Source organism: Garra rufa, chromosome 25 (assembly GCF_049309525.1).
Source record: "Garra rufa chromosome 25, GarRuf1.0, whole genome shotgun sequence".
Classification (NCBI taxonomy): Eukaryota; Metazoa; Chordata; class Actinopteri; order Cypriniformes; family Cyprinidae; genus Garra; species Garra rufa.
This window is the reverse complement of record NC_133385.1, coordinates 34,349,639-34,377,545: the sequence shown is the minus strand read 5'-3', so window position 1 is coordinate 34,377,545 and position 27,907 is coordinate 34,349,639. Positions and strand designations below refer to the sequence as shown.

The 27,907-nt window shown below is 34.1% G+C and overlaps 1 protein-coding gene across 1 annotated transcript; it reads left to right on the top strand.

The window, feature by feature from the left end:
- On the top strand, positions 1-25,161 carry LOC141301476 (fibulin-7-like). The gene is made up of 8 exons (XM_073831678.1): positions 1-235; positions 1,602-1,849; positions 11,413-11,584; positions 12,479-12,646; positions 16,650-16,838; positions 20,264-20,401; positions 20,653-20,788; positions 24,801-25,161. Exons 1-8 carry the CDS (start codon positions 1-3, stop codon positions 25,159-25,161), a joined length of 1,647 nt encoding a protein of 548 aa, XP_073687779.1.
- The last annotated feature ends 2,746 nt before the right edge of the window (positions 25,162-27,907 follow it).

Genomic DNA, 27,907 nt, shown 5'->3' with positions numbered 1-27,907 from the left:
ATGGCCACCGATGCTCCAAACACCCCTGAAACAAGTTCAATGTGTGTCACATGGGCAAGAAATTCTGTTGAAACAGACGTGCACCAGGAAAGTCATGGTCGGATAAAGATTCTCGATGAAGATGAAGATTTTGTGAAACAAGAATTCACAGTGTCTGATGATCGTGTGGGGGGATTTGTGTTTGACAAGACATTGCAGACTGTGAAACTCTACGTTTTGGATTATGATGATCTACGTATACCTTAATGTAGTTATCTACTTTTGACGGCCATAGACTGGATGTACTTCTACAATCAAATTTGGCCAAAAATGAATTTTGGTGGAAAAATCAGTTACGTTTATCAGTGGGATGCTGTCACGGCTGGTACCTTGCGTCAATGAGACCAGAATACGTACGCCTATCTGCCTGTTGGAACAAAATGCATCATGATCAAAATCATCTCATATGTGCAAATAAACAGCGGGAGGAATCTGAAAGAAAAGTTTTGTCTGAAAGCAGCGACGACTCTGACTCCGATGATGACTCTGAGGACGAGTCTGATGATGAGTATGAGCATGATGATGCCTGGCCTATTCCTGAGGACAACCCTTTTGGATGCTGCACAACAAATCTATATTCATGGCCGAGCGACGAACCTGTGTTAAAAACTGTTTTCTCAACAATTGACAAGCTGTTTCAGTCAAGTTAGACCAATTTCACAGTCAGTGTTTTATTGTGGTTATGCATCAATATGTATTGGATGTATATCAGCCTGGAGATCTATGTTCTCCATTTGCACAACCAAATTGTAAAGCACTGAGTCTTTTCCTCTGTTTCTTGCTATATGTTTAATTGTTTTAATAAACATTTATTGGATAAAATTTCCCCTTTGCCTCTTTTTATTCACATTTTATCATATGTTTAAAAGGTGTAAACATATTTTAAAACACAATATTGTTGATGTCTAGTGTTGCATGTATTATTTATCACATTTGTAAATTTATTTGAAACATTTTATTATGGAATTGGCACTAAAATCTTTAACAACCTAACATTATCTTTGGTATAATAGTTAACACTTGGTTCGTGGATCTTATTTTTTGAGCCTATAATCTTTAATCAAAATATTATAACTAGCTTGAGCAAAACTTATCTTGGGTGCCTGACTGATTTTCAAGCCTTCCGGCCACAACCCTCTTAGACCTTACAACTAGTGAGGGTGGACCCTATCAGTAAAACCAACAACTGCGGTCCTCGTCAACTCGGCAGTAACTGAGTTCAACCGACACTGTGAGCATAACCAGGTTTGGACGACGACCCTACTGCAACATCTTGATGATCAACAACCCCTTTTTACTGAACCACGGCTCTGCTGCAAAATTTCTGCTTATAACACTGGTGGTTCGCGGAGTAAACGGTCAAATCCGAAATTCTAGGAAACGGCTACGTCTTGGAGAAAACTGAATTCTGAAAAGAACGTCTGAAACTACGCCAAACCTGATGGAGCACAACTGTAGGTCTGGCGCTGCTACAGATGATCAATCGGAGTGCAGCTGTGCCGCAGAAAAAATGTGCGGTGTAAAAGTCGTCGTAGACTCTATGTTTAAACCATATTACAAAGGACAAATGCTCAAACCGATGAACACGGTCATCGTCGATGAGTGTGATCCGAATCATGATTGTACGGGGGATACTAAACGTAAAACAAACCTTAAGAACGAAATGAAGATTGTAAGAAGCCTGAAAAAGGAAACACGGCCTGATGTGACAGATGTCTGTGTTAACAGCAAAGAGGCAATCAGCGTGACCACTAGGGACATTCTGGGTATGATGATGACTGCATGTAGAGATGAGATTGTTGTAGTGCATGTATTGTGTGTGTGTGTGTGTCCTTAGTAATAAACTCTGTTTCCCTAATGTTTCAGATCAGAAGCCTGATAGAGACTCTAAACCGGGGCCAATACAAGGTTATAGCAATTTTTATTTTTTTTTATTTCTATGTGTCGAAAATTTCTAGATTTGCTGAAAGAAGATGATGTAAATGAATTTTCTCCCGGCCAAAAATGGATCAAAACAGTGGGCACTACAGTCAAGTTGGTTTGCAAAAGTGCGTTTTTTGCACCGCAATGGGTGCATAAGGCCTACTGCATACCTTCATAAAAATGAAAGTCCATTTATAAAGCGAACCTAGGGGTATATATGAAACATTTCATTTAAGCTAAAACATACAAACATATTCAGTCTACTGAAAAATGTCATACAGCCTTGTGTGAAATCTGTGTACATTAACAGTGATTTGATACAGATATAATATGATCTAAAGAAGAAGGATGTATTTTTAGTCCTGAGTTGTAGCTGGGTGGCCACAAGTAGTCTTTAGATAGGCCCTAGTTCAACTTTAGTGACAGGTAACTGAACTGCCTTGTATAGTAAAGACCTGTGCTATGAATAGGACTACTTTTAAATACATATCACAGTAAAGTAGGTGGATTGCAATACAGTCCATAGGATGTTTGCCTGACTTTTTCCATTCAAAATAACACTTTTTTTTGTTTTGTTTTTTTAATTCAACAGAGACTTCAAGACAAGGACCATCATGCATCCATGTAAAATGTTAGTGTGATTTATATATTAATAATGGAGAATCATTATCAGATGTACAATTAACTAATATATGAATTGACCCATTTTCTGTAAAAAGGCAGGAGCTCCACGTCTAATGGCGGTATTATATATGCCCCTGTCATAACTGGATCAAGTCTAGGCTCCGTTACAATGACTATGACTTCTGCAACGTCTGGCAAATCAAATGTGATGGTATATTGTAAGTGTAATACATGTACATTGTCTACAACAACCAAACAAACAAGCAAATAAATGTTGGTATGTGAAACTATTAAAAAATGGTAATTAGATGGAGTTGCTTAACCGTTAGATAATGTTGATCTGGAGTCTAAAGTAAAGCCCCAAAGTAAATTTTATATAAGCTGTTTTATTTATTTATGGGGTTGTATTTTTATGATAACCTCATATTTTGGACACATCCACATAACCGCTGAAGGCAAACTGTACACTGAATAAGATAGCATGTTGTAGCGCATGGATTGTCCTTAACAGTCTTTGTTTCCCTAATGTTTCAGATCAGAAACCTGATAAAGACTGTGAACAGAGGTCAGTACAAGGTTGAAGTAATTTTTTTCTTACTATTCTATATATATATATTTTTTTTTTTCCAATATCCTTTTTCTTTTCGTATTCTCAGGTTATCAGATCTTCCTAAAAGGAAAAAACAGTAAGCTAGTTCAAAAGTGAAGAACATTATTGATGATCTTGACCCACCCAGTGAATCAATTGCAAATGTAAGAGCGATGACAACAAATCAAGAAAAGTTGCGGATACTGCTTGACTGTATGCATTATGAGGCCTTTCTTACATGATGTGTAACTGGTTTTATTGAATTTAGGTTGTTGCTTACGGTTTGTATGTGGAGAATAGCAAGGACGATAAGGTTGACTCTATTACTCTACTCTAAATTGACTATAAACTGTTGAATCAAGCTCAACTAATACAACTCTTTCATTTCATGTTGCATTGCATCTAAAGCATTGACAAGCCTTTAAAAACACGAAACCATGGTACTTGTGCAAAATAATTAAATAAAATATATTATGTTTTCATTGTTTGGTTTAGAAACAGTATCTGGACATACACAATATTGATTAGACTGATAAAAGCAACATCAACATTTGTAAAAAAAAAAAAAAAAGTAAGTCTTATAAATTAAAGAGAATCAGATAATGACATTAGACAAAAATAGCTGCAGCTGTTTTTAATGATTGGTCTTGTTTGAGGATATGTATCATTTTTAACATGTAGTTAAAAATGTCTAGCTCAGGTCTATTTTAAAACACTCTTATTTGTTAGTACCCTTGTAGAAAGAATAAACTTAAAGAACCTACCGTAAACTTTTAAGCAATCTAAAGTGTTTGAAACAATATATAAATTATAGTTTGAGCCATTTCTACCGAAGGATATCAGGTGTAGTAGTATTTATTTATACTTTGAAGTAATGCTCCACTTTGAAATAAATGTTGAGCATTCAAAACATTCACTTAGAAAAAGTTAACAGACCAACTTCACAGAGCATATCTCATCCCTCACCCCTCCCGCCTCCTCCCTCGCCCCATCCTGTGAGGGTCTGTGGCAGACTCATTTGCAGTTTCACAATGGACAAGACATGGTACTGTGAGTTTTTATTTAATTTTTATTATTAATTCACCTTAAACTAAATGTTTTTGTTTGTTTATTGATTTTGTAAATCACTCATCCATGTATGGACATCATTGTTCAAAGAAAATAATGTAAACCTTTTTTTTTAAAGATAACTTAAAACTAATGTAAATGTTTCTTGTTATAAACATGCAGATGTTTAGTATCATCTTTACAAAGAAGCGGCTGATGTGTGTTCAAAAACCTTGAATGTTGAATACATGTTTAAGATGTACGATGAATGATTTGTTTTGCTTTAGTAACATGTTTGTTACTTTGAAGTTGTATATCATCAATAAACTTAAAAATTTAAAAGTTGAATAATGATTTGTTTAGCTGGAGTAACATGTTTGATACTATGTTTTATATTTATGATCACCTTAAAGTATTGTAAATGTTTATTTTTATAAACATGGAGATGTTTAGTATCATCTTTAAAAGAAGCAATTAATGTGTTTTATAAGAACAAAAACCTAAATAAATGTAGAATACATGTTTAAGATGTACGATGAATGATTTGTTTTGCTGTAGTATCATATTTGTTACTTTGATGTTTTATAACTTAAATAATCTTAATAATATAAATGTTAAACAATGATTAGTATATTTACAATGACATGTTTGTAACTTAACACAAAAAGATTTTGTCTTTTAATCGAGTCACTTTTTACCTTGAAATGTTTATAGGACTTAAATGTTTCTTTTTATAAACATGGAAATGTTTAGTTTCATCTTTAAAAAGAAGCGACTGATGTGTTTTATAAGTTCAAAAACCTAAATAAATGTTGAATACATGTTTAAGATGTACGATGAATGATTTGTTTTGCTGTAGTAATATGTTTGCTACTGTGTTTTATATTTATGATCACCTAAAAGTATTGTAAATGTTTATTTCTACAATACATATAATCTCATTTTGTTTAGTATCATCTTTAAAAGAAGCAATTAATGTGTTTTATAAGAACAAAAACCTAAATAAATGTAGAATACATGTTTAAGATGTACGATGAATGATTTGTTTTGCTGTAGTATCATATTTGTTACTTTGATGTTTTATAACTACAATAAACTTAATAATATAAATGTTAAACAATGATTTGTTTTGCTGTAGTAACATGTTTGTTACTTAACACAAAAAGATTTTGTCTTTTAATCGAGTCGCTTTTTAACTTGAATTGTTTATAGGACTTATTAGATCACAAATTTGTATAATAATTTGGATATTAGGCTGATATAACAACGTAATGTGATTTATGACGAAATGTCCTACTATATTAATTTAGATTACTTACAATATTTTATTAAACATGGTAGTATGTTGATTTTTTTCGTGATGTATAGGTGCTCAGTTTGTACAGTAAAAATGTTATAAAAATATACTAAATGATGTTTATTAAAAATAGAGAACTAGAGAAAGTTTACTGTGATTGAGCAGGTTTAGGGGCTGATACTGAATCATAATACAATAATCACAATAATCCTTATGGTTTGGTCTGATAAAATAAAAAGGTTCCTTTACTTATTTTGACATTAATGTTTATAAACTTACATGACAAACACTTTGAGATTTTATATTTCATCTAAATTTCTCACTTTACATTAATTGTTGAATCAGTATTTTGAACAATGGCCTCTGTGCTAGCTGTCCTCTGTGAGGAAATATCCCAGCGTGCACGCCCCAAAGGCATCATGGATGGGGGCTTCTTCTTGAAAGACACAAATGTAAGGCTCCCACACAGAATACCTATTGTGCATTTTAAACAGAGCAAAACATTAGGGGTTGCATCCGGTGCCAAACTATTACCCATATCTGATGCACATAACAGCTTCTTAAATTATACATTAAAGTAATTGTTGTTTATGAAGAATAAAAGCGCTAAAAGCGTCACTGTGATGGGTATGTTTAGAGGGAGATACAGTATAAAATGTATTACAATAATGTAAATTTAATAATTTCTCATTATAATGTAGAAACTTAAATTTTCTGCGAATAGCATATAACAAATAAAAACGGTAAACTGAATTGAATTATGTCTATGGAAAACCTCCATAAAACATTTGACATGTCCAGACATGTCGGGGTCAGAATATCCCTTATCATTAGGCTTGTTAAAATATATAAGCTTTTTTTATTTTTTATTTTTTACATTTGGTGTTTATAATCTTAATCTCTTTTTCCTGCTCCTGGAAAAATGTACAACATTTGTTTTTGTTTTTTTTAACAACCTAAAACTAGTGTAAATGTTTTGTTTTATATTGTGTGTGATCAAATTATTTATTTATATTCATTACATATAACAGAGAATAAGACTTGGATGATTGAATGAGAGAGAGAGAGAGAGAGAGAAAGAGAGAAAGAGAGACAGAGAAGCTTTCATAGAAGTCAATTGTGCTTACGGTTCTGCTTTAAAGAAAGCATATCTGTTCTCGCAACGGATATTTAAGTTAAATAATAACTACCACATCTGAGACACACACACAACCGGCAAAGACTCAGAGTATGTGTGAGAGAGAGAGAGAGAGAGAGAGGGAGAGTGTTGGATCTAATTTAACTTAACTCGTGTGCATTTTGAGAGCAGTCCATTTGACACAGGATGCTTGTAACATTAAGATGTGTTTTATTCTCTGGAAAAAATGTAAGAGACTTTAACTTTAACTTTAAAGTTTAATTGATTGAATTTGCTTGTTTTATAATGGCTGTGGTGTTTTATGTATATGCTCATAGATATTGGTTTTCTTTACACACTGTAATGACTTTTATAAGGGTGATCCATAGATGTAATGATTACAGTTCATATTTATATTTTAAATAAAACATTTAAATTGATTGTTAGTGTTTTAATTTAAATGGCTCAAAAGATATCCTCATAAACCACGTAAAAACCATATAAGCATACAAAACTGTGTTCTGATAAATCATATAAACAAGTATAACCAGCCAGACCATTGAATATATATAATGACATTTAATCTTGTATAAAAATATAAATCTTACATCTTTCTTTTCTTACATCCTAAAGAAATGTATCCCCTCATGTGGTCACCGTGTGATCGCCGGATGTCTGAAGACTTCAAAAATGGCCCCTCATTGCTACAATTTCACCGGTCAGAGTTCAACCATCATTAATCTTCATAAAAACCCTAAAACCATCTTTAACACGTCACGGGATAATCTCCGGAATTTTAATTATGGCTATTCATACATTAGCAGGGTCACGGGTCATCTCCAGAATTTTAATTAGGTCTATTTATACATATCCGGGGTCGCGGGGTCATCTCCGGAATTTTAATTATGGCTATTTATACATATCCGGGGTCATAGGTCATATTTTGACATGTCAAAAAGGTCAAAGGTCAAAGTCATTAATCATTGTGACATATGCTGGCAGCCATCACTACTTATTATATTATATTATATTATATTATATTATATTATATTATATACTGGTTCCCCATGGTCTATGTAAAAATATTTTTAGTAATAGTATAATATTTTATTGTTATAAATATTCATATTATTTTGAGGACAATATTCAAACAAATTATTTTTCTATTTTATTTTTTTAAGTCTGTTGCTGAATATTTACCATTTTAAACCTAAATCTTAAATCTAAAATCATGCTTTTATTCAGATTTTTATATGCAAATATGAACTTGGTCAAATCAATACTGTGTTAAAACATTAAAAAGTTTAGCAATTAAAAGAAATGCCCTGTTAATTTCTCTTCATATGCTGCACATTCGCAAAACACCTTCCAGCTCAGTCTGCAAATATGAAGTAGTTTTTCACACTGAGAAACCACTGCGGTGTTTGCCTTTGGTTTTAACACCAGGCTCTTATATGGCCTTATCTTCCAAAACACAGGGTAGATCTAGTCCAAGACTAAACCAGATTTGCTATGGACAGTCCAAATGACAGTGCAATTTAGCTCTGAAATAGCCTTACACATTGTTTTTAAGACTTGACAGTGAAATGGGCTCTGGATTCTGTAAAATACATCTACATGAAAATACTGAATTTAAAAAAAAATAAAAACTTGTGAATGTAATTTTACTTATTATACTGAATTATTATTATTTATCTTATAATATTTTGTCTTGCAATATAAAATAACTGACAAAAAGTTCTACAGGTAATAATGTAAACTAGATAAAAGAGTTAAAGTTTTTCTCTAACTTTAAGCTGGCTTGAGAAAGCCGGACCAGAAAGTTGTAAAAGTTTGATAGCTTTAAAAAGGTTACAAAGTTTAATAAGTTGAAAAAGTTGAAAAAAAGTTTTAAGTTTGACTGTTTTCAGTCTGAAATAGTTTGAAGTTTAAAGTAGTTTTAAAAGCTTAAAGTTGAAATTTACTAGCATGTTGCTAGCATGTTTCTAGCATTATTAGCACGTTACTAGCTTGATTAACACGTTGTTAGCATGTTTCCAACATGATTATCAAGTTGCTAGTATGTTTCTAACATGATAAGCACATTGCTAGCTTGATTAGCATGTTGTTAGCATGTTTGTAGCATTATTAGCATGTTGCTAGCCTGATTAAGCAATTGTTAGCATGTTTCCAACATGATTATCAAGTTGCTAGTATGTTTCTAACATGGTAAGCACATTGCTAGCTTGATTAACATGTTGTTAGCATGTTTGTAGCATTATTAGCATGTTGCTAGCCTGATTAAGCAATTGTTAGCATGTTTCCAACATGATTATCAAGTTGCTAGTATGTTTCTAGCATGATTAACAAGTTATTAACATGTTTCTAGCATGATTAGCATGTTGTTAGCATGTTTGTAGCATTATTAGCATGTTTGTAGCATTGTTAACACATTGCTAACTTGATTAACATGTTGTTAGCATGTTTGTACCATTATTAGCATGTTGTTAGCATGTTTGTAGCATTATTAGCAAGTTGTTAGCATGTTTGTAGCATTAGCACGTTGCTAGCTTGATTAACATGTTGTTAGCATGTTTGTAGCATTATTAGCATGTTGTTAGCATGTTTGTAGCATTATTAGCACGTTGCTAACTTGATTAACATGTTGTTAACATGTTTGTAGCATTATTAGCATGTTGCTAGCTTGATTCACATGTTGTTAGCATGTTTCTAGCATTATTAGCACATTGCTAACTTGATTAACATGTTGTTAGCATGTTTGTAGCATTATTAGCATGTTGCTAGCTTGATTCCCAGTCAGCAAATTTCCTCTGGGCCGGATCTGGCCCATACCAACAGCTAAAGTGTGGCCCAGATAAGTTTAGGTTCCCCGGCCCAAAACTGGTCCACATCTTTTTACCCAGAACCGAACCAAAACAGTGCCATAACCCAACCTAAAATGAGCCAAATCATGAAAACAGATGTGGCTGTTATATGGATCTTATGTGGTATTCTTATATGGCTGAGTTCTGTAAAGGGCAATGGCCCCTGTGGACCACATGTGGCTGATAGATCAAAAGCCATAATTTAACCATATTTATGCCACACCTATTATTTATTTAAAATACCAATTACACAATAAATCTTAAACACGTATTAAACACAAAATTGATTCACAGACATTTTTAATATAATACAATTTTAATAACAGAAGTACAATACAGAACATAAAATGTGGTGTAAATGTCAAATGAGTAAATAAATGTACAAAAATGGACTTTAGTAAGTCTCACCAGCCTTTCTTTCACAATCTGTCAGGAAAAAGGAGAGAAAAAAGATTATTAGCATATCATAATTAGTATTAGATATTATTTGAATATTAAAACAAGCCATGACATGAGTGCTCGCTGGTGGTAAAGGTAATCCTGTTTTATTAGCATTTTTCGACGGTATTCAAACTAATTGAGATTACGTGAGACGAAAGATTTGTTAGTTTTTAAATCACGTTATAACTAGAAAGGAGAAAGGATGATCGCATTCATGCGCTCTCCGCTTGTAACATTACTTACAGCGGTCTGTCACGTAACATCAAAGAGCGTCAAAAAGGCATTTATCGTTTAAATTTTCTGATATAATAGACATAATTTTAAAGATGAGACTTATCGAAAATAACAAAACCCAAATCTTATCATGATTTCTGGACAGCAGGTATAGTGACGTTTTATTCACGCATATGAATTCAGCACATGATCGTGGTCAAAACGAAACTGTGTTTGTTCGGTACACATACCTAAGCACACAATTTTTTTCTGTACGAATAAGCGTACCATTACATCCCTAGAAAACATTTAAAACACCAAAACTGCACTTACCTGAATAAGAGTGTGTCTGGGCAAAGGCTGTTGTAGACTCAGGAGCAGAGCGGGAAATAACGGACATATATTTTCAAATTTTCAGTAATCCACCAATAGGAATACAGGAAGAATGAATGAATGGGCTGACATTTGGACTGCCACAAACCAGCCACACATGACTTTAGCAGGTTATGTGTGTTTTTCCAAGTAAAAGCCAAATGTTAACCATAAGTTAACATATTTCAGGATGTGCCATAGCCTAGCCAAATATGGCTCTTGTCTGTGTACTGTCATATGGGCCATATACCTTAATACAAAAAGTCACCCAAATGAAAATTCCCTCCAATTCTAAAGCCATGGCAAAACATATATGGTACAAGTTTGGCCCATATGTGCTCAACCATGCCATACCTAGGCCAAACGTGACAGCTTTCAGCCACATTTGGCCCAAACGTTCTTGCTATCTGGGTTCACATGTTGTTAGCATGTTTCTAGCATCATTAACAAGTTATTAGCATGTTTCTAACATGATTAGCAAGTTCATAGATGAGTTTAAATGGATTATAAATATAGCACAGAAGGGAAGTTTGATTGAGTCTCAAGGGATTGTGGGAGTTTTGACAGTTGGAGTTTGAATAGTTTTGGCTCATTTGAACATTCCCTCTATGGGATTTTCCCAGTTTTAATCGTCATTTTTAGGAAAACCGTGAGTGCGATCAGTTAGAAAAGAGACAGCACACCAGGTGTTTGGAGTTTGTAGAGGTGAAGCTCTAGGAGGAGATAGAGTTGAAAGTCTCTGAAAAAAAAGAATAATAAATAGTTTAAATAGCATCTCAGTAAATTGGCGTTCTCAAACCAACTTAATTCACTAAAACAGTGCTTTAGCCAGCACTCATTTGTTTTCAAGAGTGGTCTAATATATATATATGTTTTAATTGCACAGGACTGTGAGAATGGACAGGAAGTGCTGAACGCTCTTCGGCAGGTCCAAAAGCTTCTCTCTGCCCATGAGACGTCCTTCCTACAGAGTCTGCGGAGCCTCCGCAAGAAACTCAGCCTGTTACAGAACAGCACAGTCAAACACAACAAATTCAACACAGACAAGGACAGCACAGGTCAGTACAGTCTGTTACACCCAAAAAACAAACAAGAGTAGGACAAAGTGTCAAAACAGGAGTAAATAACAGTCATTCACACACATTTTAAAGGAATAGTTCACCACAAAAGAACATTTTTTTTTATTTGGCCCTCAGGCCGATCAAGATGTAGATGAGTTTGTTTCTTCATCAGATTTGGAGAAATGTAGCATTACATTACTTGGTCACCAATAAATCCCCTGCCGTGAATGGGTGCCGTCAGAATAAGAGTCCAAACAGCTGATAAAAACATCACAATAATCCACAAGTAATCCACACCACTCGTCAATTTAAATTGAAAAGCTGTGTGTTTGTAAGAATCAAATCCATCATTAGGGTGTTTTAACTTTAAACTATTGCTTTTGGCTGAAATATGAGTCTATAATCTATAATAAATTAGATTTATTATAGTTTATAGTGAGTCGATAGATTATAGACATAAGCAGTGGTTTGAAATTAAAATCGTCCTATTGATGAATTTTTTTTATCATTACAAACACAAAACCTTAACTGATGGACTGGAGTGGTGTGGATTACTTGTGGATTATTGTGATGTTTTTATCAGCTGTATGGACTCTCATTCTGACGGCACCCATTCACAACCATTGCTGAGCAAGTGTTGTAATGATAGACTTCTCTAAATCTGATGAAGAAACAAAGTCATCTACATCTTGAATGGCCTGAGGATAAGTCAACTTTTAGCCAGTTTTCATTTTTGGGGGGAACTATGCCTGTAAACCGTCTTATGATAAAGATATAACTTAATAACTTAACTTTTAAATATGTCAGTGTTGACGCACAGGTTGCATTGTGTTCTATACAATGAGTAGGAACTGCTTGTGTAGCCTCTTTATTTCTTTTTCCCAATATCAGACTGTTTTCCACCTGGACCGTTGGCTAATGGGCGGATCCTAGGGAATGTGTTTAAGATCGGCCATGAGGTTCACTTCCTGTGTAGCCCTGGGTTTCAGCTGATGGGGTCGGAAACCAGAGTCTGTCTGGACTCCCAGAACTGGAGTGGAGCTCAACCGTACTGCAAGTGTATGAGTCTGATTCTCTCTAGACCATTAACATCAATATCAGGAGAAATGACTGGCAGTAGACTCTGAAATCTTTGTTTAGCATGTAAGCTTGACTTAACCCTCCTGTTATCCTTGGGGTCAATTTGACCCCATTCAATGTTTAACGTATGTACATATATAATTGACTTTTTTTTTTTTGCTTCAGATTGAATGACTTTTCCTAATTTAATGGGGAAAACTTGGTAAACATAAAACTAACATGATATTATTTGTTCAATGCCCTGTACACATTTTTGTTACATCGGTGTTCTTTGGGGTCAATTTGACCCCAGGTTCTTTTAGCTGTATAAAACATAAGAAATATAAAAAATTTACACACATTTGTTTTGGGTGATATTGAGGTCACTATAACATGCTATGATTTTATAATATGCACTATAATTTTATATGTTAAGTATAATAAAAATAAAAAATAAAACTAACACAACCATACCTGTAGTATTGCGAGAACCACTGTCAGTTGAATTGCTCTCTCAATCGAAAATGGCCTCTACGCAAAGGTTTTCTGTCAGTGAGATTTTGTCACAGGTTTTTGACAGTGAAAGTTGGGGGGTGTTTCAGAGTGTTGTTAAGTAGTCAACAAAGACATCAATTACCTGACACTAACCTTTTAGCAAAAAAATATCATATTCTAGAGGTTTTAAATTTGGGGTCAAATTGACCCCAGTGGGAAAAAGGTGTTAGCGGATTTTAGGGTAACAGGAGGGTTAAGTCAGAGTAGACAAAAATGGCCATCCTTATTTCTATTTCATACTTCTTTTGCACATTGCATATTTAATTAATTGCATTTTTGCATATTGTGTATATCATTTGCAAAACCTCAAGTAAATATCACATACTATTCTGATTATTTAATTTAACATAATTTATACCTTATTTATGAAGCTGAACAAAACAGTCTAACATTTTTGAACAGTAATATTTTGAATGTTTTTTTTAAGTCTCTTCTGCCCTTCTTGCATTTATTTGATTCAAAGTACAGAAAAACAGTAAGATTGTGAAATATTTTTACTATTTAAAATAACTGCTTTCTATTTGAATATATTTTGAAATGTAATTTTGTCCTGTGATCAAAGCTGATTTTTCAGCATCATTACTCCAGTCTTCAGTGTCACACGATCCTTCAGAAATCATTCTTATTTGCAGATTTGATTCACAGATTATTATCACTGTTATTATCAATATTTAAAACATTTGAGAACAGTTTTCTAGAATAAAAAGCTTTTGTAACATTATACACTATACCATTCAAGAGCTTGGAGGCAGTATCATTTATATATATATATCATATATATATATACAGTCAAGCCCGAAATTATTCATACCCCTGGCAAATTCTGACTTAAAGTTACTTTTATTCAACCAGCAAGGTTTTTTTTGACCGGAAATGACACAGGCTTCTCCCAAAACATAATAAGACGATGCACAAGAGACATCATTGTGGAAAAAAATATCACTCATCTTTTATTTACATTTGAACAAAAAGTGGCATGTCCAAAATTATTCATACCCTTCTCAATAATCAATAGAAAAGCCTTCCAATAATTGCTTACCAGCTTTTTGTATTTTTGCCCATTCATCTTTAGCGATGAGCTCTAACTCTTTCAGGTCGGAGAGTCTCCTTGCCATCACCCTGATCTTCAGCTCCCTCCACAGATTCTTGATTGGATTTAAGTCAGGACTCTTGCTGGGCCACTGCAAAACGTTAATGTTTTTGTCTGCTAACCATTTCTTCACCACTTTTGCTGTGTGTTTTGGGTCGTTGTCGTGCTGAAATGTCCACTTGTGCCCAAGGCCAAGTTTCTCTGTAGACTGCCTGATGTTGTTGTTGAGAATTTTGATGTATTGCTCCTTTTTCATGGTGCTGTTTACTGTGATTAGGTTCCCTGGTCCACCGGCTGAAAACCCCCCCCAAAACATTAGGTTCCCAGCACCATGTTTGACAGTGGGGATGGTGTTCTTAGGGTTGAAGGCTTCTCCTTTTTTACTCCAAATGAAGGCTTATCTGGAGAAGTGGAACCCAGCGGTGTTCAGTGTCTGTTGGACTGTCTACCTTGAGATGTTGTCACCAGCAGAGCCCAGATTCATCAGGATGGCCTTGGTGGTGATTCTTGTTTACCTCTCTCACTATCCTTCTGGCCAGCACAGGTCTCACTTTTGGCTTCAGACCACGTCCTCTGAGATTTTCACAGTGCTGAACGTCTTGTATTTTCTAAAAATTCTTTGCACTGTAGCCACTGGAACTTCAAAACATTTAGATATGGTCTTATAGCCCTTTCCTGACTTGTGAGCAGCCACAATGCGCAGCCGCAGGTCCTCAGGGAGCTCCTTTGTCTTAGCCATGACTGTCCACAAACCAACAGCAGAGAGCCTCTGTTTTTCAGATTAAAACAGCTGTTCCCAATGAATCAGGGTAATTAGGATGCCTAAAAACAGCTTGGACTATTTGGAATGGTATAGAACAGGGGTTTTCAAACCTGTCCTGGAGCCTCCCCTGCCCTGCACATTTTGTATGTCTCCCTTATTAGGCACACCCAATTCAGGTCTTGCAGTCTCTACTAATGAGCTGATGATTTGAATCAGGTGTATTAGATGAGAGAGACAAGCAAAATGTGCAGGGCAGGGGAGGCTCCAGGACAGGTTTGAAAACCCCTGGTATAGAACTTTGGATTTTCCCATAGACTGGGACAGTTTGCAAAGCGTTTGAATAATTTTGGACATGCCACTTTTTGTTCAAATGTAAATAAAAGCTGAGAAATATTTTTTTTTCCACAATGATGCCTCTTGTACATCGTCTTATTATCTTTTGGGAGAAGCTTGTGTCATTTCTGGTCAAAAAACTTGCTGGATTAATAGAAGTAACTTTAAGTCAGAATTTGCCAGGGGTATGAATAATTTCGGGCTTGACTGTGTATATGTATGTGACTGGAGAAACTATGCTAAAAATTCAGCTTTGAAATCAGGAATAAAGTACATTTTTAAATATATTCAAATAGAAAGCAAATAGTAAAATATAGTTTACTGTTTCTGCTGCGCTTTGGATCAAATAAATGCAGGCTTGGTGAGCAAAATAGACTTTAAAAAACATTAAAATCTTGCTGTTCATAAACCATTGACTGGTAGTGTACATCCTTTATGCGTAAAATGTTGCATTCAGTTTCAAACAATTTATACCTCATTCTTGAAATACAAGTCAAACCAATTAGTATAAATACTTTTATAAAACATCTAGTGTAAATACATTTATACTTCAAACGTGTTGGGATTTGAACATGAGCCCAACAAATTTGTGAAAATCGGTAATAAATCCTAAATAAATTGTTGGATTAAGTTTAAAAGAACAGTTTATGGATCATTCAAGCCATACAAACATGCGTATATATTCTTTGTATGGTTCATTTATGAAACACTAGCCAAACAAATTGGTGTAAATTCTTCACAAAAACTTGAATAAACTGCAACAAATATGCCTCATTTAAAAGACATCAGCAAAAAATCCTTCAAAAAGTGAAAACGTACATGTATTCTGTGTAAAAATGTATCATTCATGAAACACAAAATGAATTTGTTTTAACATCTGCATTTCACAACATTTTACACTTCATTTGTGAAACATGAGCCCAATAAGTTAATGTGTAAAACCTTTTGCATGAATTGTCAAATTTAGTTTGATGTAACAATTTACATATCATACATGAATTTCTGTGTAAATTATTCAATAAATCTTTTGCATAAACTTGTGCATTAAAATGCATTTAAAAATCATTCATAAGATACAAACTGAGCCATTCTTAAGTCAGTTTAAATTGTTTACTTTTTGAACTTTTACTTTTTTTGAATGGCCTACACTTTCCTCAGGACCACACTGTCATTTGTGGCATATTACATATGTGTCTGCTCTGACTAAAGTCTAAAAGGTCAGAAGTCATTGTATAAGCATGTACTGTTTCCTGTCCTCTCAGTTGTGGATACCACTGTAAACAACGATGCATCCGCCTCTATATCAGCATCCTCTTCGTCATCGCCTCATCCTCCTGCCTTCGTCTCCACCCATGTGAGAGCGTCCCGCTGCATTGAGTTTCTGGACTCCACCCACTGCACCTGTGAGCAGGGCTACAGCATCTCCAGCCACAACAGCACAATATGCACAGGTGACACAAACACATCTGTAGACCTTGTGCTGCAGTACTAATGTTAAATATGTAGGTCTGTGTAATTATGTGCAAGTTTTTGTTATTTTATGGTTATTTTTAAATTTTAAATTCAAATTAAAAAATGCCATTGTCTACCCTCTGTTTACTGTGGAAGCCTGTTTTTGCCACTGAATAAAAATGAAAAAAGGTAATTGCAAACTTTTATCTCACAATTCTAACCATTTTTCTCAGAATTGTGATAAAAACTCACAAATCTGACTTTTTTCTCAGAATTGCGGGTTTATATCTCACAATTGTAAGTTTTTTCTCAGAATTGCCAGTTTATGTCGTGAGTTCTCGTAATTGACCATATGCACGAATTACTTCCTTGTTTAGTCAAGCCAGCTAAGTCATTTCCGGTCGACTGTTCTGTGCCGTAATATGAGCGTACTTTGTTCGTTTTCTCTACATAATCCATTCACAATTGAAGAAAAGTGTTGTTTATCTAAGAGGACCAAACGTTCAAATGACAAACGCCAGTTTAAAAAAATATGCGAGTAAATCGGCTAAATATGCGCGAGTGAGTCAAACAAATGACAAGCTGATGTCAAAAAAAGAGCTTAAATGATTCAAACTAAATTCAGAGTAACAAAACTACAGCAGTAACAAGTATGTGTTGGTTAAATATAGGCTATTTAATAGATTTTACACTTTGAGATAAAACTTAAAAGATAGTTATTAAATTATATCAAATATTTTAAATTCCTATCCATTCATATTGAGTGAATTATTTAATTATTATACCATAATTATTTAATGTAACTGTAGTGAACTATATATGAGTATTTAAATAATTCACCCTTATAGGCTGTTTGTGTGTGAGCTTAATGACTTTCTGCACTTGTTATACTATATACTTAAGGGCGGTAAAAGTATTACAATTTATTATACTAGTAATTTGATAATAAATCAAAAAGCAAGACGTCTTGAAAAATATAGGGAGTTTAAAAGGCAGCTGCATGTTAAATAATCCTCTGCTGCCATCTTTTGGTTAAATGCGGTAATTCCATAAATAGACGTTGTTTGTTTTCCGTGAAAAGTCATATTTTCCGATGCCGTTTTATGAATGAAAAGTGAATCCTTGAAGTGAATTTGATTTCACAGCTGTAGAGTTAGAAAATATTAAAGGCTTTAAAATATTGCAAGATTTTAAAAATGTGTTCAAGACCATGAAGGCAAGATACTGATTATCAAGAATACGATTAAGATGTCCTGAAGAGAAGTATCGCTAGCTAGCTAACATTAGCGTAAACACCTTATGATAGTGTTTAGCTGTCAGCATTTAAATGTACAACTATGCTGATACGGAGAGTACGGGATTGCCAGGCTCCGCATTTAAATGATATGTTGTGAAATAATATGAAACTGAATGTTCATGCCGCTAACATTGTTTATAATGTATAATTATAATTTTTCTCAGTTTCTGATAAGAACGAGGCAGTCGATGAGTCTTAAGAGTGGTCACCTAATATTTAGCACATATAACATGAGCTTCAGCGGAAGTTTACGAGCTGGTTTAATTGTGAGTTATAATTTCAGAATGAGATATAAACTCGCAAATCTGACTATTTTCTCAGAATTGCTCGTTTATTTTTTCAGAAGTGTGAGTTTATGTCATGAGTTCTAACAACTGTGAGTTATAATGTCAGAATTGAGAGATATAAACTCGCAAATCTGACTTTTTTTGTGAGTTTCTTTCTCAGAATTGTGAATTTCTTTTTTAGAATTGCGAGTTTATGTCGCAAGATCTTGCATTTCTGACTTTAACACAATTGTGAGTTATAATGTCAGAATTGTGAGATATAAACTTGCAAATCTGACTTTTTTTCTCAGAATTGCTTGTTTATTTTTCAGAAGTGCGAGTTTATGTCGTGAGTTCTAACAATTGTGAATTTTTAAGTCCGAATTGTGAGATATAAACTCGCAAATCTGACTTTTTTGTGAGTTTTTTTTCTCAGAATTGTGTTTCTTTTTTAGAATTAGAATTAGAGTTTATGTCGCAAGTTCTCGCATTTCTGACTTTAACACAATTGTGAGTTATAATTTCAGAATTGTGAGATATAAACTCACAAATCTGACTTTTTCTCAGAATTGCTTATTTTTCAGAAGTGTGAGTTTATGTCGTGAGTTCTAACAATTGTGAATTTTTAAGTCCGAATTGTGAGATATAAACTCGCAAATCTGACTTTTTTTGTTAGTTTTTTTCTCAGAATTGTGAGTTTATGTCGCAAGTTCTCGCATTTCTGACTTTAACACAATTGTGAGTTATAATGTCAGAATTGTGAGATAGAAACTCGACTTGACTTTTTGGTTTAAAAGAAGTCAGAAATGTTTTTATCTCACAATTCTGACTTTTTAACTTGCAATTGTGAGTTTATATCAGATAAAAAAAAAACAGATAAGTCACAATAACCTTTTTTCTTTTTTATTCATTGGTGGAAACAGGCTTATATAGTTAAATCATTGAAATTAAACAGTTTTTTTTTTAAATACTGTATCTCTAACTAAGTTCATGCTCCACACTTTAATAAAAGCCCATAATAAAATGTTAATAAAAATCTGTATTACATTGTGTAAAAACACAACACAATCTGTGCCTTTGTCCAAAAAACTGTATTTAAGTTTTTAACATAACTTAGAAAGTGTTAACAACATTTGTCACTACTGCTAATTGTGTTATGTCACAAAAATGCAAAACAACATGTAGCAAAAATGTAAGGTAACTGTTAAATATTACTTATTATAAAAAAGTGTTGCTATTTGTAATAGTGCCATGCAAACATTAATATCTAAGAGGTTACTTTATCACATATTAATATATGTCAAACATTTTCTGTTATTTTAAAATGTGAAAATTCAAACTTTCAAATTCAAAAATTCAAATTTAAAATTCATAATCACATGTGGACAGTCCATTTTTGTTCAGTAACAAAGATCATAAAATGTTTTTTTTATCATTTTTCATTTTAATATCTGTAATAGGCATGGTTATTATATGCATTTAAGATTTTTGTGCATGCTATTATTTTTGCTTTTATAATACCTGTCTAAATCATGACAATAAGCTAATTCACTGTAGTAATTCATCAGTGGTGTTACTGGCTCTCATTACCTTTAATTAGGTGTAACACCAATGACAAAAGAGAGTGTCAGCCAATGGTCAATTACATTTATTTTTAAAATGCTAAATTATTCAGTGTGATCATGTATGAAATGAGACAGAACAGAAATTAATTAATATAGCATGGTAGGTTTGATGTATGATTAATGAGTTTCATTTCTGGGGAGATTTCAGATGCAAATGCCACTGTAGTTGTAGAACGACCCAAATGTGATTGAGCATAGTGTGTGTGTGTGTGTGTGTGTGTGTGTGTGTGTTTCAGACATTGACGAATGCGAGCTCTTCCGTCTAACTCGTCCCGGCCGTCTGTGTTTGCACACCTGTGTGAATACTGCTGGAAGTTTTCACTGCGAGTGTCCCGCCGGATACAGCCTGGGCCGCGATAGCAGGAGCTGCCATGGTCCGTTCATTATCAAACCTTTTTTATGATCTGCTGCTTTGTCAAAGTTCTGTAGAATCATTTTAAACAAAGAACAGAAGATCTGTTTTAAATCTAGTGAGCTGCCTTAGATTTTGCCCAAGGTCAGGTGCCTATGATTTCGTCACTGCTAGTTCTGTGACATTGGTTTGTTGTGTCACGGCCTTAATTCACATAACATTTGCTTTTCAAAAACACACTGATTTAACGTTCTTAACATGTGCTTTCTGTAGACATTGACGAGTGTGCGAGAGTGACCCATAACTGCAGTAGTGAGCAGGTGTGTGTGAACACATATGGAGGTCATCGCTGTGTGGATGTGGACTGTCCTCGCTTTCGTAACGCTACATACATCAAAACCTCACCGCTGTAAGTCACACCACTGCTGCGACATCTGCTCTAAATCACTTGCATAAATGTACAGTATGTCACAAAAGTGAGTACACCCCTCACATTTCAGCAACCACTTTAGTATATCTTCTCAAGGGACAATACTATAGAAATGAAACTTGGATATATTTTAGAGTAGTCAGTGTGCAGCTTGTATAGCAGTATAGATTTACTGTGAAAATAACTCAACATACAGCCATTATTGTCTAAATAGCTGGCAACAAAAGTGAGTACACCCTAAGTGATAACAGCAGCATCTTGTTTAACCATGCACATGTCCTATTCATCATGTTTATGTTTTTGTCAGCTTGACAGGACCATACAATGTATTTATCTTGTATTAGAGCAGTTAAAATTAGGTGCTTTAAGTACAATTCTTTCATACTGACCACTGGATGTTCAACATGGCATCTTATGGCAATCCTCTCTGAGAATTTGAGAATTGTTGCTCTCCACAAAGATGGCCAAGGCTATTAGAGGTTCAGTAACACCCTGAAACCGAGTTACTCTACAGTGGTCAGGGTCATACAGAGGTTTTCCAAGATGGGTTCCATTCAGAACAGGCTCGTTCTGTGCATCAGGTGCAGAACCTGCCTTCAAATAACAGATGCATGAGTGCTGCCAGCATTGCTTTAAAAGTTGCAGAAGTAGAAGGTCAGCTTGTCAGTGCTCAGACCATACACCGCACACTGCAACAAGTCGGTTTGCATAGGTGTCGTCCCAGAAGGAAGCCTCATCTAAAGCTGGCTCACAAGAAAGGCCACAAACAGTTTGCTGAAGACAACCAAGAGCATGAATTACTGGAACCATGTCCTGTGGTCTGATGAGACTAGAAGATAAACTTGTTTGGCTCAGATGGTGTCCAGCATATGTGGCGATGCCCTGGTGAGGAGTACCAAGAAAACTGTGTCTTGTCTACAGTTTTGAGAATGACACAAATATTAGTTTTCACAAAGTTTGCTGCTCAACTGCTTTTAGATCTTTGTTTCAGTTGTTTCTGTGATGTACTGAAATATAATTACAAGCACTTCATACGTTTCAAAGGCTTTTATCGACAATTACATGACATTTATGCAAAGAGTCAGTATTTGCAGTGTTGGCCCTTCTTTTTCAGGACCTCTGCAATTCGACTGGGCATGCTCTCAATCAACTTCTGGGCCAAATCCTGACTGATAGCAACCTATTCTTTCATAATCACTTCTTGGAGTTTGTCAGAATTAGTGGGCTTTTGTTTGTCTACCCGCCTCTTGAGGATTGACCACAAGTTCTCAATGGGATTAAGATCTGGGGAGTTTCCAGGCCATGGACCCAAAATGTCAACGTTATGGTCCCCGAGCCACTTAGTTATCACTTTTGCCTTATGGCACGGTGCTCCATCGTGCTGGAAAATGCATTGATCTTCACCAAACTGTTGTTGGATTGTTGGAAGAAGTTGCTGTTGGAGGGTGTTTTGGTACCATTCTTTATTCATGGCTGTGTTTTTGGGCAAAATTGTGAGTGAGCCCACTCCCTTGGATGAGAAGCAACCCCACACATGAATGGTCTCAGGATGCTTTACTGTTGGCATGACACAGGACTGATGGTAGCCCTCACCTTTTCTTCTCCGGACAAGCCTTCTTCCAGATGCCCCAAACAATCGGAAAGAGGCTTCATCGGAGAATATGACTTTGCCCCAGTCCTCAGCAGTCCATTCGCCATACTTTTTGCAGAAGATCAATCTGTCCCTGATGTTTTTCTTGGAGAGAAGTGGCTTCTTTGCTGCCCTTCTTGACACCAGGCCATCTTCCAAAAGTCTTGTCCTCACTGTGCGTCCAGATGCGCTCACACCTGCCTGCTGCCATTCCTGAGCAAGCTCTGCACTGGTGCCACTCCAATCCCGCAGCTGAATCCTCTTTAGGAGACCATACTGGCGCTTGCTGGACTTTCTTGGACGCCCCCAAAGCCTTCTTAACAATGCAGTGGAAAGTTTTTTTCGGGATTAAGTTAATTTTCATTGCAAAGAAGGACTATGCAATTCATCTGATCATTCTTCATAACATTCTGGAGTATATGCAAATTGCTATTATAAAAACTTAAGCACCAACTTTTACAATTTCCAATATTTATGTAATTCTCAAAACTTTTGGTACTGGGGAGCTGCAGTTCATTGAGGGAAACATGGATTATAATTATGTACTGTACATTCTGGAGCAGAACATGATGCCTTCCCTCCAGAAACTAGGCAGAACTGCAGTTTTCCAACATGATAACGATCCCAAACACACCACCAAGATGACAACTGCCTTACTGAGGAAGCTGAAGGTGAAGGTGATGGGGTGGCCAAGTATGTCTCCAGACCTGAACCCTATTGAGCACCTGTGGGGCATCCTCAAGCGTAAGGTGGAGAAGCACCATGTGTTTAATGTCCAGCAGATCTGTGAGGAGTGGACATCAACCTGTGCAGCTCTGGTCAACTCCATGTCCAGGATGATTAAGGCAGTGCCAGATAACAATGGTGCTAACACAATATATTGTACTCACATTTGTTGCCAGCTATTTTGACAATAATGGCTGTATGTTGAGTTATTTTCAGAGGACAGTAAATCTATACTGCTATTGACTACTCTAAAATACATCCAAGCTTCATTTCTATAGTTTTGTCCCTTGAGAAGATATACTAAAGTGGCTGCTGAAATGTAAGGGGTTTACTCACTTTTGTGACATACTGCATTTCTCAGAAAACAGTAACCATAACCCAAAACATGCTAAAGCCCAAAGTATATGCATAACTAGACACAACATTTTTCCATTCCACTGCATAATTTTCCATTGTTTTTCTACGGAAACACGTTAGACGGACATCATTGACTGTTGTGATTGCATCTTTCGCAGACATACTGCACATAACACGCTGTTCTAAAAACAGGGCACACAAGTCAAAAGTTCAACTTAAAAGTTAAACCAAAAATAAATAAATAAATGTCTCTGGACCCTGCTTTTATTTCCCCCCCGTTTCACTGCCCATGTTATATTTCGACTTTATTCTCAAAATATATTGGACTTTTCATAATTTTGACATTATTCTCAAAATGTTTTCACTTTATTCTTGGAATTTCTACATTATTCTCAAAATATTTGGACTTTATTCTTAAAATATTTCAACTTTATTCTCAAAATATTTCGGCTTTATTTCAAAATATTTCAATTTTATTATTGTAATTTCATCTTTATTCTCGAAATATTTCGACTTTATTCTTAAAATATTTGGACTTTATTCTTAAAATATTTCATCTTTATTCTCAAAATATTTCGGCTTTATTTCAAAATATTTCGACTTTATTCTTAAAATATTTCATCTTTATTCTCAAAATATTTCATCTTTATTCTCAAAATATTTAGGCTTTATTTCAAAATATTTCAATTTTATTCTCGTAATTTTGACTTTATTCTCAAAATATTTAAACTTTATTATCATTTCAGCTTTATTCTAAAAAAATATTTCGGCTTTATTCTTGTAATTTAAACTTTATTCTCAAAATATTTACTTTTATTCTCATAATTTTTCAACTTTACTCTCCTTTAGCTTCATCTGCTTAGTTTTTGACTGTGAAAACAACAGGTTGGGCCAGTGTTGCCACCTTGTGGACAAACTAATTTGCGAAAAAAATTCAAGGCACACGTGTGCATACTATGCTGAAGATAAATTTTACGTCAGACACTATAGTAATGCACAAAAAATAAAGTATATATTTGGCTTGAGTATGTTCAATTAGAATGCACACTTGCAATGCATTGACCAAATATTTATTTTTTTACGTATTTGCGTAGATCATGTTTCTACCCTACAACAAGGGGCTTTTTTCACACAGTTATAATTGTCACATTTTTTCCAAAACCCAATTTCTGATTTACTGCTTTGCGGAGATGGACTTGCTATATTTCCAAGACATAATTTCAGGTTAACGTTTGGTCTGGCATTCCAGCATCTCTCTCTGGTTTCTCTTCCTCCCAGGCGTTGCGACCGTAACCCTTGCATCCAAGGAGACAACGCCTGTTTCCAGGCTCCGGTCTCCGTTAACTTCCACTTCATGTCGATGGTGTCCAATGTGTCCACGCCCACCGTCCTCTTCCGGTTGTCCGCGGCTCGCGTCCTGGGCGACACGCTGCGCTTCGGCCTGTTGGGGAACCGGGGAGTCCAGCACTTCACCGTCCAGCGGTCAGGCAGACTGACAGGGCAGCTGGTGTTGGTGAACGCTGTTCAGGGTCCCGCCACGCTAGAGGTTGATATAGAAATGAGCGAGATGGAACGAAGAGTGCTGCTCGGACGGTACGTCACGAAAGTCACTCTCTTTGTGTCGCCGTATAACTTCTGAGAAGCAGACGATGGACTTATAATGGGAAATCATTTACAGGCCAGATATTGGGGAATGGGCCTGCGGAGGCGAGATAGCACCACTATTATACTATTCCTGAGGTGCCAATTTAGGAGGACAAAAGAAAACTATGGTCAGAGTAATTTAGTTTCTCAGAATAGGGGAAAAACATTCATTTCTTCCGTTTGGACTAAAGTATTTACGCAGCCTTGTTGTTATTAACAGTAGGACGTGTCATTTTAACATTCATTTAAAGACATTCTGGGACACATTAGAATGTCAAAGACTATAAAAGGAAGAAATCTTTCAGAATTCAGTTTGAAATGAGTCAGCTTTTTAAAAGTAAGCTTTGTATTCAAACTGGTTTAATGGGTTTAAAAAACATTATTTTTTAAGATTACATTAAATGACTTAAAAATGTCATGTGGTGTAATTATCAAGTAAAAGGTCATTTTTCATACTTTTGAATACATTATATTCAAAAAGTTCTTCAAGTATTCCTGAATGATGGCAGGCAGTGACGCAGATAAGAAGATTTGTTAATTAATATTTCAACTTTATTCCAAATATATTTTACTTTATTCTATAAATATTTCAACTTTATTCTCATAATTTTGAGTTTATTCTTAAAACATTTCAACATTATTTATATATTTTGACCTTTTTCTCAAAATATTTCGACTTTATTCTTGTAATTTCGACTTTATTCTCAAAATATTTGAACTTTATTTAAATATTTTTACTTTATTCTTAAAACATTTCAACATTATTTATATATTTCGACTTTATTCTCAAAATATTTCGACTTTATTTAAATATTTTTACTGTATTCTTAAAATATTTCAACTTTATTACCAATATATTTTACTTTATTCTCAAAATATTTCAACTTTATTCTCATAATTGAGTTTATTCTTAAAACATTTTAACATTATTTATATATTTTGACTTTTTTCTCAAAATATTTCAACTTTATTTAAATATTTTTACTTTATTATTAAAATATTTCAACTTTATTCTCATAATTTTGAGTTTATTCTTAAAACATTTCAACATTATTTATATATTTTGACTTTATTCTCAAAATATTTCAACTTTATTCCCAATATATTTTACTTTATTCTCTTAATATTTCAACTTTGTTCTCATAATTTCGAGTTTATTCTTAAAACATTTCAACATTATTTATATATTTTGACTTTTTTCTCAAAATATTTCGACTTTATTCTTTTAATTTCGACTTTATTCTCAAAATATTTCAACTTTATTCTCATAATTGAGTTTATTCTTAAAACATTTTAACATTATTTATATATTTTGACTTTATTCTCAAAATATTTCAACTTTATTCCCAATATATTTTACTTTATTCTCAAAATATTTCAACTTTATTCTCAAAATTGAGTTTATTCTTAAAACATTTCAACATTATTTATATATTTTGACTTTATTCTCAAAATATTTCAACTTTATTCCCAATATATTTTACTTTATTCTCATAATATTTCAACTTTATTCCCAATATATTTTACTTTATTCTCTTAATATTTCAACTTTATTCCCAATATATTTTACTTTATTCTCTTAATATTTCAACTTTGTTCTCATAATTTCGAGTTTATTCTTAAAACATTTGAACATTATTTATATATTTTGACTTTTTTCTTAAAATATTTCGACTTTATTCTTGTAATTTCGACTTTATTCTCAAAATATTTTAACTTTATTTAAATATTTTTATTTTATTCTCTAAATATTTCAACTTTATTCTCATAATTTCGAGTTTATTCTCAAAACATTTCAACTTTATTTAAATATTTTTACTTTATTCTTAAAATATTCTAACTTATTTTGAAATTATTTTGACTTATTCGAGAACAGACAAAATATTTTGAGAATAAAGTCAAAATATTTGGACTGTTCTCATATTTCTGCGACTTTATTTTCATAATTTTGACTGTTTTCTTAAACTATTACTTTTTTCTCAAAATATTACAATTTAATCTCATAATATTTGATAAAAAAATAAATAAACATGGCACTAAAACGCAGTCATAGATTTAAGTAGTATGTCCAAATCCTGCCTACCTACTATTGTGCTACACATTCAAAAGTACACGATATGGCCAAAAGTATTGGCACACCCCCTTCTAATGAACAGGTTTGGCTACTGTAGTAATTTCCATGAGTTCAAATCTTAATATTTAAGCATATAACGATAATCTAGGGGATTGTGTGCTTTTAATTTTATAGCAACAGTTTTCACTGCAAAAAATGCTTTTCTTACTTAGATTTTTCATCTTGTTTCCTGCCAAAATATCTAAAATTCTTGAATTAGGAAGGATTTTCTAGACAAGTAAAAACTGTTGACTTGTTTTTAATAAAAATAAAAGAGTCAAAATTAAGTGAGTTTTTGCTTAAAACAAGCAAAATAATCTATGGGGTAAGAAAAAAACATCTTATTTCAAGCAGACAACTAGATTATTTTTCTTACCCCATTGAAAGATTATTTTGCTTGTTTTATTCTAACATGCCAATGCATCTGTGTATAAGGCAAGGTTCAAAAAGAAATGATTGATTCAGTCAGTGTGGAAGAACTTGACTGGTCTGGATAAAGCCAAGTCCTAATCTCAGCTGAACACCTCTGGTGTGACTTTAAATGCAGACCTTGAACCAAAAACTCTTCAGCAAACACCAATGACTTGTACATATGGCTACAGTCATTTTAGACACTTACAAAACAGTT

Coding starts and splice junctions, on each gene's coding strand:
- LOC141301476 (XM_073831678.1), top strand. CDS start 1: ATGGCCACCGATGCTCCAAACACCCCTGAAACAAGTTCAATGTGTGTC. Junction 12,647..16,649: donor AGCTCAACCGTACTGCAAGT/GTATGAGTCTGA, acceptor CTGTCCTCTCAG/TTGTGGATACCACTGTAAAC. Junction 20,789..24,800: donor TACATCAAAACCTCACCGCT/GTAAGTCACACC, acceptor TCTTCCTCCCAG/GCGTTGCGACCGTAACCCTT.